A 12,265-nucleotide genomic window follows, 5' to 3' on the forward strand; every position below is an offset into this window, starting at 1 on the left:
ACTAGGTAAAACAGGAGTCTTAACCAAGCAAAACAGGAGGCTTAACCAAGCAAAACAGGAGGCTTAACCAAGCAGAAGAGGAGGCTTAACCAAGCAAAACAGGAGGCTTAACCAAGCCAAACAGGAGGCTTAACCAAGCAGAAGAGGAGGCTTAACCAAGCCAAACAGGAGGCTTAACCAAGCAAAACAGGAGGCTTAACCAAGCAAAACAGGAAACTTAACCAAGCCAAACAGGAGGCTTAACCAAGCAAAACAGGAGGCTTAACCAAGCAGAAGAGGAGGCTTAACCAAGCAAAACAGGAGGCTTAACCAAGCCAAACAGGAGGCTTAACCAAGCAGAAGAGGAGGCTTAACCAAGCCAAACAGGAGGCTTAACCAAGCAAAACAGGAAACTTAACCAAGCCAAACAGGAGGCTTAACCAAGCAAAACAGGAGGCTTAACCAAGCAGAAGAGAAGGCTTAACCAAGCAAAACAGGAGGCTTAACCAGGCAAAACAGGAGGTGTCTGCTGAAAACAACAAGAATAGCGAGCCAGCATGACTTGCACGCACGTGACCATCTCAGGTCCAATGGAATGGCTACCTCACCTCCAGCCTTTTAGAAAAAAAAAAATGTTTCTGTGACGAAGTCTCCTAGGTTGAATCAGGTAGACTTCACTCCACCCTGTTGCTCCCCAGGATAATGACATTGCTGTCCTCTTGATTAAACCAACTAAATTCTTAAGGTAAAGGTCTATACCACCCCTGAGTTTCAAAATTACTGATTTGAGTCATGTAGTCAACTGTTCATTGTGGTAAGGTGTAAAGGATTTGCATGAGGAGCATAGTTTCTGCCTTCAGACTTAAACAGGAAAAATAGTTTATTGTGAGCACAGCAGGTGGAAACAGTGTAAGCAATCAGCTGCCAGAATTATCGGTATGAAAAAGTTTGTGATGATGGCAGGGAGGGTGATTTTGCAATATTTCAGCATCTATTAATTCTTCACAGGTGAATGAAGGCTGGACAGATTATTGTGAAGGTTATCTTGAAACAATAAATACTGAATTTACAATTAAGGCACTGTACTATGGAGATATGTGCAATGCTCTTTGACATAATTAAGTCAGCTCAGAAATTTGAGACACAGGCCACATGTTGTAGCTGTGTGTGTCAGGTTACAGGTCTCAGCAGCTGACATTACATATAGAAACAATGCCAAACAGTATCTTATTAATGTCATTCCTTCTTCCAGGGAATGGCCTGCTCTTTTTAAAGTTACTATAGCTATGCTTTTTTTTTTCAATTATATTTATCTTTTTAAAAAGTTGATTATTCATATGCAGTCTCAAATCCAACTCCTCAGTCATTAGCAGTTATTGGCAATCCCATATGTTGGGGCATTTAGGTAACCCATGTTTTGCATACTAGCACATAATCCCCAATTATGGATTGTGCTAAATTGTAAGACCCACTATTTTAAAAGTAGCAAAAGAGAAGCTCTGAGAGTGTTTTAATGCAGGGTTTCTTAAAGTTTCTCACTCATGACTCCTTTTTGTCTGGGAAATTTTATACAATCCCAGGCATAAAATACAGGTATACAAATTAAACTTATATTGATAATAAATCATACACTTATCTTAAAATAGCTTTTGTATGCATATAATTTTGCCATTTGCTAAAAATAAAGGAAATCTTCAAACTAAAAAAAAAAGTTGATTATTTGTTTCACTTTTTAACTTTGATTTTCTTTAAATTCTCATTTCTTATTTGTTTCTAGTTTCCCAGTGATTAAGAAATTTTTTCTTTTTTTCAAAAGTGCTATTGATCATTTATTTCTGTTTAGAACAATGTCTCCTGAAGCCCAGGCTTGCCTTATGCTGCATAATTGAGAATTGCTTTGAACACCTAATCCTGCCTCTGTTACACAGTGCCAGGTAGACAGTCCAGCAACACTTTCCAGGCTGGGCCTTGACTGGTCAGAGAAATGGAAAATTAAACTAGTTCATTAGTGTCCTCCAACCTCTCTGGCTTTTATTGGGGACTTCAAATAAAGAAGGACCTGTGTAAGAACTGAGTTCACTGACCAACATTAAAGCAGGTCTAGTCACAGCACTAAAGGGAGAAGCAAAAAGGAGGGTGAAAGCTTTCCTGCTTTGGCACTGGTTGACATTCAAAATGAGTAGTGATGTCATCAATTTCAGATGATAGATAATTGACTCAACTGGCCATTTCTCAGGTCCACAGATCAGGCAAACAAGAATATGAATAAAGAACTGATTTGTGTAATGAAATTACTATAGTTATACTAGTTAAATTAACCAATGTAGTCACCCATGACTACCAATAGTAACCGCCTGCACAAGGGTCTGGAATTAAAAGAGACAGAGAACACAAAGAAGTGACACCAAGACAGTGCTCTGATCAAGGCGCCATCTTTATTACAGAATAAAGCACTTATATAGGTAAACCACAAGGACTTTCCAAGTAAACGTATCCAAGCAAAACAGGAGGCTCTTAACCAAGCAAAACAGGAGGCTTAACTAGGTAAAACAGGAGGCTTAACCAAGCCAAACAGGAGGCTTAACCAAGCCAAACAGGAGGCTTAACCAAGCCAAACAGGAAACTTAACCAAGCAAAACAGGAGGCTTAACCAAGCAAAACAGGAGGCTTAACCAAGCAAAACAGGAGGCTTAACCAAGCAGAAGAGGAGGCTTAACCAAGCAAAACAGGAGGCTTAACCAAGCAAAACAGGAGGTGTCTGCTAAAAACAACAAGAATAGCGAGCCAGCGTGACTTGCACACACATGACTATCTCAGGGCCAATGGACTGGCTACCTCAAACCAAAACCCCCAACAGTTGGTTACTGTGAGGGATTTTTTTTTCATAGTTAATAGTTTTTGAAATAGGAAAACCCTTCTTTAAACTGGATCTTTTGAGGTGATAAGATCCATCTTGAATCTAGGCCACAGCTTCTGTTAGCAGCCTACATATAAAAAGGGCACTGAAGACGGTAGCTCTTTCTATTTTTCTGCTTGTTCTACTATGGCTAGAAAGATCATTTTTCCCCCTGGCATTAGAGCCTCCTTCTTCAGAATTCTGGTATATACTGAAGACTAGCTGAGGCATCCAGCCACATGGACTGAACCACTACTGTAGACAGCCCATTAAACCACAACCTGTGAACCATTCTTATTTAATATCCACTTTCAAGATACATGAAGAAATTCATTCCATCAGTTCTGTTCATCTAGAGAACATTTACAGCCATGGTATTTGTTTATTTATTTGTTTGGTTGGTTTTGTTTTTTTAATCTTCCCACTAAGGAAGATGTGCTGGCTAACAATACTCCTCCATAGTGTTTGTCATCTGTTTCCTGATTTTCTCCCAGAGTTGTCATGAAGTCACATATATACCAGATTTAAAGTAACTGCAGTTTATCTGACACCAGTGTAAAGTCACAGAACAAAACTCTTATTTTGTTTCCTAAAATCTCTCTTTAATTGTTAATAGTCGTAGTTCCACCTGAGGGTCAGACTGTCCACTTCGATGAAAGCTGAATAACGGACTGTGCAAACGATCCATCTACATAGATTCCAGGAGAAAGGAGAGGCTGATGAAAGCTGTGGTTGCTGAGGTAAGCTCTGAAGTTGCTGTGCTGTGAGGACAGGGTCACTGCCCACAAAGGGGAGGAGCAGGCGGCTGAGCAGCGGGAGCTGGCGTGGTCGTTCCTCCCCGGGGCTGAGTGAGTAGCAGACAAGTAGGTTCTTGAAGCACAGGCGCAATTGCTACTGAAATTCAAATCTCTGCAGATATGGAAAAAGTCTGGCCCTGGAATAGAAGCTTTGGTAAAAAAACAACTAAGCTGCGTCCCTTCAGCACACTCTTAACTCTAAGGAGGGTGCTCATGTCACTCAAGACTCATTGACCAATCAGAACCTCCAGACGGAAAGGTCCATCACTGGTGGAGGAGGGTTCTTCCGGTTTCATGCTTCACTTTCAGCTCCATTACTCAGCAGGCTAGGATGATTAGTGTGTTTTGCTCTGAGCGCTACTGCTGGGTGCCGTGAGGGGAGCTCTGGCGAGCTCCGAGTGGAGACATGGTGAGTAGGTGGCCACTGCCCCTAAGGAGGAGGAGCAGGAGGCTGAGCGGAAGGAGCGGGGTGGTGGGCTGGGGCCTCCCCCGCCCTGGGTGGGAACCAGCGGCCAGATTCGGCCACTTGCAACTGCAAAACCTGCACTCCCGGTGCAGGGTCCGTACCGCTCCCTCCCCCAAAGTGACTCAAAGCAAGAGGCAGTTTATTCCAATCGTGATGGGGGTCGTCCCTTCAAAGCAGGAGACGACCGCGAGCATACAAAGCACAGAGTTTTTATTCCTAAAAAATCAGGCCTTTACATTGATTAGTTAGCAGAAAAGATAGCAGTTATGCCGTTGGCGGCTGTAGAGGGGAACTCACAGCTCCAAGGACAGTCCTCCCCTCTTCTCCCATCTCTCGGTTCTGTAGCAGGCCGCTTACAGCTTCAAGGACAGTCCTCCCCTAAATTGCCTGACTTGCTCTTTCTTTTTAGCTGGCCCTTATTCAAGGTCCAGTTGTTTTTCTTTCTAATTTGGGATGGTCCCATTTCTCAATTCGGCCACCTGCAACGTTCCATTTGGTCCTGTTTGCTCCGTGAACCCTGCAGTGGCGACTAAATCCAATATGAGAGCTGTACTAGCACAGAGCATTTGGAGTAGGGGTTTGTGTTTAGAAACATCCTGGACAGGATACCAAACTAGGAAAGGCCTAGTATCTCTAGCATCGACTAGAAGTTCTCCTCTTGGCATTTAACATTTAGGTGTCAGATCCATCTGGAGTTAAATTTTGTGGAAGTTCTAAAACGCATGCCATGTGTCTCATAGCACTCCAACATTAAGCTGTGATGTAAAAGAGTAGAACTGATGATGTGAAAGATTTATCAGTGAGATAATAAGTCCAACCAACTAGAATTTATCTGAGGGAGGACTGTCTCTAAGTCACCCCACAGATTAGTCATATGCTACCCAGGCCTGTTAGAGATTAGGTTGCTGGGATACACATGTTTGTTCACCAGGATTATTCAGAAATATGGCTCCAAACTATAACAAAGGAAACAACCCTAATTTACAGCCAGCCACTAGGCCTATCCCCAAATCAAAGAACAGGTCTCTAACAAGCTGCTCAAGGGGGTATTACAGGGTCACAGTCAACACCAAGGCCTGGTGTGCCTTAAAGTTCCAGTGTTCTTACTGAGACAAGTGCAGTTCTGCCACATGGGCAAGACACCTGATGACACCTTTTGGAAAGAAAAATACTGTTGTGTTAAGGAGGTCAAGCATGGCTTTTCCTGAAGTCCTCATGTATGGAGAATGACATAGCTCCTTCTTAAACCCAGGAACAGGCTTTTCAGAGCCAGTTACAGCCTGGGGTCTAGGTCTTGGTAGCTTTTCCTTAGGCCCTGGGGTCTTGGTCAGAAAGCAGAGGTCCTATTCTAAAGCCAGAAATAAGCTTTGGAAAGCTGGTAATGGTTTGAAGCTGGAGCATTTGGGGAGGGCTAGCTTCAGAGTCTGAGAACTCGGCTCTCCCTACCACATGAGGCTGTGGGTTATCAGTCCCAAGTCCAGTGTGTTCTTAGTAATGCCCTGAGATACCTGTGTTCCCCTTGTGCGACATTGTTTTGTTAGACTCCTCCTGAGTTTGTCCCATTGTAGGATAGTTTCTACTGACTTCATAGAAGTCTCCTGTTTCCTTTCATTTCTCCCTAAAAAAGACTTAAGGATGACAGCATGTGGAGTGTAAAATCTCTTCTTGGCTCTCTCCTCTTTTATCCAGAGCTGGATGCATGCTATTTTTTCTTAATTAATCTATTCTTCTGCCCCTTTCCAGGGAGATCCATGCTTCCTCCTCATACCCTTCTTACCTAACCTCTCTGTGTCTGTGGATTGCAGCTTGATTTCATTTACCTGATAGTTAATATCTACTTAGAATTGAGTGCATACCATATTTGTCATTCTGAGTCTGGGTAACCTTACTTAGGTGATTTTTCTAGTTGAATCCATTTGTCCTTACATTTTATGATATCATTTTCTCTAATAGCTGAGTAATCATTTTGTAAATGTACTGCATTTTTTTTTATCCATTCTTCAGTTGAAGGACATCTTTGTTTCCAGTTTCTGGCTAGTATGAATAAAGCCACTATGTACATAGTTGAGCCAAGTGTCCTTATGGTAAGATGGAGCATATTTTGGATATATGCCCAAGAATGGTATAGCTCGATCTTGATGTAGATTAATTCCCAGTTTTCTGAGGAACCACAATATTTATTTCCATAGTGGCTCTATTAGTTTGTACTTTCACAAGCAATGGAAGCATATTCTCCTTATTCCATATCCTTGCCATCCTGAGCTGTCACTTACATTTTTGATCTTAGTATTATGACCTTTTTTAAATGGAATCTCAAAGTAGTTTTTATTTGCATTTGCTTGATGATTAAGGATACTGAACATTTCTTCAAGTGTGTCTCAGTCATTTGAGATTCCTTTGTTGAGAAATCTGTTTAGATTTGTACCCCCATTTTTTATGTCCACATACTTTATTTATTTATTTATTTTTAGTTCTCTGTAATTTTTTGTTAATTACAGTTTATTCACTTTGTATCCCCCCCATAGCTCCCTTCCTCCTCCCTTCCTAATCCCACCCTCTCCCCCTTCTCCACCCATGTTCCTCCCCAAGTACACTGATCTTAGTCTTAGTCCTTCTGATCTTAGTGTATCTTAGTCTATCAGGTCTCATCAGGAGTAGCTGTATTGTCTTTCTCTGTGGTCTGGTAAGGCTGCTCCCCCCCAGGGGGAGATGATCAAAGAACAGGCCAATCAGTTCATGTCAGAGACTGTCCCTGTCCTGTGCCCAGATGTTTTGGTTCTGTTGCTCTCCTTATGGAGCTGCTGTCCTTACTATCTCCCCCTTCTTTCATAAGATTCCCTGGATTCTGCCCAAAGTTTGGCTATAAGTCTTAGTATCTGCTATGATACCCTGCAGGGTAGAGCCCTCTGTGGTAGGTTCCTGTCCTGTTCCCTGTTTTATCCCTATTCTGATGTCCATCCTCTTTGCCTTTCTGAATGGGGATTGAGCATCTTAGCCAGAAAGGGGAACCCTACTCCACTGCTGGTGGGAATGTAAACTTGTACAACCACTTTGTAAATCAATTTGGCACTTTCTCAAACAATTAAGAATAGCGCTTCCTCAAGATCCAGCTATACCACTCCTAGGCGTATATCTAAAAGATGCTCAAATATACAACAAGAACATTTGCTCAACCATGTTTGTAGCACCTTTATTTGTAATATTCAGAAGCTGGAAACAATCCCTCAGTTGAGGAATGGACACAGAATTTGTAGTATATTTACACAATGGAATATTACTCAGCAATAAAAAAAAAAGAAAAGAAATCATGAAATCTGCAGGCAAATAGTGGGAACTAGAAAAGATCATCCTGAGTGAGGTATCCCAGAAGCAGAAAGACACACAGGGTATATACTTACTCATAAGTGGATATTAGATATATAATAGAGGATAAACATACTAAAATCTGTATACCTAAAGAAACTAATCAAGAAGGGTGACTCTGGCTAAGATGTATCCCATTTTTTAATTGACTTTTTTGTTTTTTGAACATCTAGTTTCTAGAGTTCATATATATTAGGCCTCTATCTATTGTGGAGTTAGTGAAAATCTTTTCCCACTCCTTAGGCTGTCTCTGTGTCTGATTGGCTGTGTTTTTTGCCTTACAGAAGCTTTTCCGTTTCATGAAGTCCCATTAATTAATTGTTGATGTTAGTGTCTGCAATATTGGTATTTTTATATAGGAGGGCTACTGATTTTGCTTGTATCCTAGCCAATTTCCTGAAAGTATTTATCAAATGTAGGAGTCTGGCAGTAGAATTTTTGGGGTCCCTTATATATACTATCATATCATTTGCCTATTTGAATACTTTGGCTTCTTCCTTTCACTTGATCTTCTTTATTTGTCTTATTGCTCTAGCTGGAACTTCAACTACTATGTTGAATAGATATGGAGAGTGGAAAGCCTTATCTTGTCCTGATTCTAGTGGAATTACTTTGAGTTTCTCTGCATTTAATTTGATATTGATTATAGAATTGCTGTAAAGGTCCTTTATAATGTTTAGGTATGAGCCTTGTATCCTTAATATCTATCACCAAGACTTTTATCATGAAGTGGTCTTGGATTTTGAAGAAGGCTTGTTTGGTGTCTATTTAGATGATGCTGTGGTTTATTTCTGTCAGTTTATTTATATTGTGGATTACATTTACTGATTTTTGTTTGTTGAACCATCCATCTCAGGGATGAAGCCTGTTTGATCATTGTTGGTGAGCTTTTTGATGTGTTCTTAGATTTTTTAATTTAATGGACTATAGATTTTTAAAATGTGTCCTTCTAATTCTCCGGATTTCCCCTTATCTGTTGTTATGTTCCCTGTTTCACTTCTGATTTTTATTAATTTGGATATTTTCTCTGTCCTTTAGTTGATTTGGATAAGGGTTTGTCTATTTTGTTGATTTTTTTTTTGTGAAAGAATCAACCCTGTGTTTCATTGATTCTTGTTCTTTTTAAATTTTATTTATTTAACTTGGATTGTTTCTTGCATCTCCTCTTTTTGGGTGTGCTTACTTTTTTTGTTCTAGAGCTTTCAGGTGTGCTGGTGACTTGCTAGTATGAGATCTCTTCAATTTTTTTTAATATAAGCACTTAGTGCTATGAACTGTCCTCTTATCACCACTTTTACTGTGTTCCATCAGTTTGTGTTTGCTGTGTATTTGTTTTCATTGAATTCTAGAATATTTTTATTTATTTTTATTACTGTCTTGACCCATTTTTTTTTCAGTAGAATTGTTCAGTTTCCATGAGTTTGTAAGCTCTCTGTTCTTTCTATTATTGATGATAAGGAGCTTTAATCCGTAGTGGTTTGATAGGATACAGGAGGTTATTTTACTTTTGTTCTATCTGTTTAGTCTTGCTTTGTGTTTGGTGCATCTTGGAGAAAGATCCATGAGGTGCTAAGAAAAAGGTGTATATTTTGAGCTTGAGTGGAATGTTCTGTAAATATCAGCCTCATTTGTTTGGTTTTTTTGTTGTTGTTGTTGTTTTGTTTTGTTTTGTTTTAACGTTAGGTAGATCTAGTATTTCTCTGACAGTTTTTGTGTGGATGGCCAGTATGTGGTGATTTGAATATGTGTGTCCCATGGGCATTGGTACTTTCAGAGATGTGGCCTTTTTGGAAGAAGTGTTGTAGGTGGTGATTAATATTTACTTTTGATATATCTTCTTGTAATGCTGTTGTTAGTCCTAAACAGCTCTATAACCGAATCACCACATAGAGTCTGGGTTTATTTAGTTAACCAAAACACAATGCTGGGTAATAGTTACTGCATCCTAAACCTCCAAGCCCTCATAGTTTCCTAACATTTAGATTTCCCACATTATACTTGCTTTTAGTGATATATTAGGTCTAGTCCATCTCTCCACACTGTTCCAAGATCTCTCCTCCAGCTCTCTCCTAGCTCTCCTCTCTCACCCCACTTCTTCTCCTCCCACTTCTTTCCTGCCCTCTGGCTCCTCCCCTCTTTCCTGTCCTCTGGCTCCTCCCTGCTCAACATTGTGTCTAGTTGCTTTATTTTGTCCAGTTTACACAAGAGTTGAGACAGGATGCTTAGAATGAGTATCACAATGCAATATCTGGATTGAAACCAGAGAGTAAGGGGGAGAAATCAGCATTTGAATGAACAAGAGTAAGGTGTATACATTTTAAAAGAACATTATACTAACATTTTCCCCTTTAAGTCCAATAAAAGGCTTCTTTTCTTTCAATACAATAATAATTATGAAATTATGAAAACTGTTAGGTAAAATCTACATGTGCAATGTCTAGTCCATGTGTATTTAGCAACAGGAGAAAGTATCTGATCATCCTATTTATCATGACAAGTTAAAAGTTCTATACCTAAATTAACTTTTATCCTTATTGGTATTTCCTAATGAAAAGATTTCTTAACTAAGGAACTTAAGCTTAAATTGTGTCACTATGACTATTTGGTCTTCAACCCCATCAGAGACTTGAGAAGGAACAAAATTAGTTATTAGAGTAAATAGGAAGTGATATTAGCAGTTTTCAAAAATAAAAATTGACAGAAACAGTTTGCTGCCTGAACATTCACCCATAACTCTCTGTAACGTTGGAGCATCATCTTCAGCCTTCTGGCTCAGAATATTTGACAGATGTATATGTGAAGCAGGAACTATTTAGGACTTGCTTACCCTGTCTTGGCAGAGTTCGGCAGTCGATTTGTCCTGCATTTAAGCTTGCCCATTTTTGGCAGAATTTGTCTGTCATAAAGTGAGGGTATTTTCTTTATCCGAGTGGCTTGTTTGCCACATATGAAGCCGTCTCCATATGGAGGTTCTTTGATGCAGAAATTATCTTCTTTCAGGTAGGCAGGGTGCTGCCAGGAGATGACTTGTCTCACTGTCAAAGAATCTTTAAAATAATAAAATCATTTTAAAATGCCATATTCTGTAGGTCTCTGAGGTTTTTGAAGATTTCCTATCTTTATATTATCAATTTGTCTACAAAATCATATCTATCTGTTAAAACCTAGGATGTATACTCCTGTGATAAATTAGACTAGTGTCTGACATGACTATGAGTTGAATAACTAGCAATTAACTTGCATACCTAATATCCTAACCACTTTTTAATAGCAGTTTAAAAGTATTGGAAGTAACCTTGATTTTCTGTCAATATACTAAAGCTTATACCAATGTATTAAAAATAGACTTATTTTTGCATCAATATGCAAATTCCTGTACCAGAGTTAAAATTAACCTTATTTGAGAATAACAAACAAAACCCTAAATTGAGTGGATTAAATAATCTACCTTTTTTCTATTCCTATAAGATGTCCCTGTATATTCCTTGTTTCACTTTGAATAAGACCATAAATAATAAACATCTCCCAATGACAATAAAATTTCGTAGCAATAACAAACAACCAACCAAAAATAAACATACCCAACCCCCTTTAAGGAAAATTGGATGCCATTCTCACGTATTTCTTCTAGCTGACATTTTGGAAATGGAGAAATCCTGTAGGGGGCCCAAATAAAATTGGGAAAAATGGTTAATGAAGCAAGCAATAATAGTTGTGGTCCAGTCTTTGAAAGTTGAGAAATTTTAGGCTTACTAAAATTCCTCTTTGGAACAGTCTAAAATGGACCAATTAAGATTAGTAGCTTTCTTCACAGTTCTTTTGGGAGCAGGCTTTGATGAGAAACAGCAATTGAAGCAGTTGAGGCAGGAACAAGCAGAATGCTGGAACATGCAAGATGCTGGAACAGATGTGTCAATTGTCTTAGCATGCTGAAGAATGATTCTGTTGGGTTTGATCCAACATCTCTGGTGTCCATTTCTTTTGTTCTGCAAACATATTTCTCACAAGCATTATAGAGTTCTAAAATTATAAATGTATGAGATGTGCAGGATGAAACTAATTATCTATATCAATTAAAAGGTTAGCATAATACATTTTGAGGACATTATAGCCAAGGATTTATTGGTCAAGTATTGTTGAAGTTTTGGCTGGAGACATATTTTTATTTTATGTCTCAGTCAGTTTTAGAGTTGTTCTCATGTAAAGGGATTAGCAATATAAGTTACCATTATTATTGAACATACAATCATTATCATCAAAACAAGGTTGGATAGATTAAAATATCTTTTTGGGCTCTTGTGTGCCTGTTGTATTAGGCCAAATTGCTACATATTTCCCTAGAGAAGCCTCCCATTAGAGAGACAAGCTGGTTGCCTTGAGCAATAAGTATACCATAGGTATCTTGTACCTGTTTTGAGGTTTAGCCCTACATTTTTATATATGTTATAGCCATTTGTCCTATTCCCTTGTTTATTTACAATGGGCAGTTATGCCTTTGTAGCCAAACTTTATATAAATTTCCTCTTACCTTTAGCATTTAAGCATACCTTAGGCATCTTGTAACTGGGCTTTTTTTACATTGATAAGCATACCCTAGGCATCTTGCACCTGGGTTTTACATTGTTTGTGGCTATTTTTTTTTTTTTTGCTTGCCCCTTATTTATACAGAATGGGCAGTTATGCCTTTATAGCCAAACTTTATTTAAACCCCCTCTTATCTTTAGCATTTATATAAACTCTCTTAGCATTAGCATATAAACTCTC

At 39.0% G+C, this 12,265-nt stretch overlaps 1 protein-coding gene across 2 annotated transcripts in view; it reads left to right on the forward strand.

The window, feature by feature from the left end:
- Positions 1-3,817: 3,817 nt before the first annotated feature.
- The window catches only part of LOC110563521 (zinc finger protein 431-like), a 32,003-nt gene continuing 23,555 nt past the window's right edge, over positions 3,818-12,265 (forward strand). The window contains exon 1 of one of the 2 annotated variants that reach the window (XM_060380309.1): positions 3,818-4,081. Coding sequence is in view for 1 of the 2 variants with exons in the window: in XM_060380308.1 (XP_060236291.1) it covers positions 4,079-4,081 (3 nt within the window). In the remaining variant the exon portion in view is untranslated. The remainder of the gene's footprint in view (positions 4,082-12,265) is intronic. The other variant, XM_060380308.1, reaches the window with a different exon arrangement.

This window comes from Meriones unguiculatus, chromosome 3 (assembly GCF_030254825.1).
Source record: "Meriones unguiculatus strain TT.TT164.6M chromosome 3, Bangor_MerUng_6.1, whole genome shotgun sequence".
NCBI classification, from domain to species: Eukaryota; Metazoa; Chordata; class Mammalia; order Rodentia; family Muridae; genus Meriones; species Meriones unguiculatus.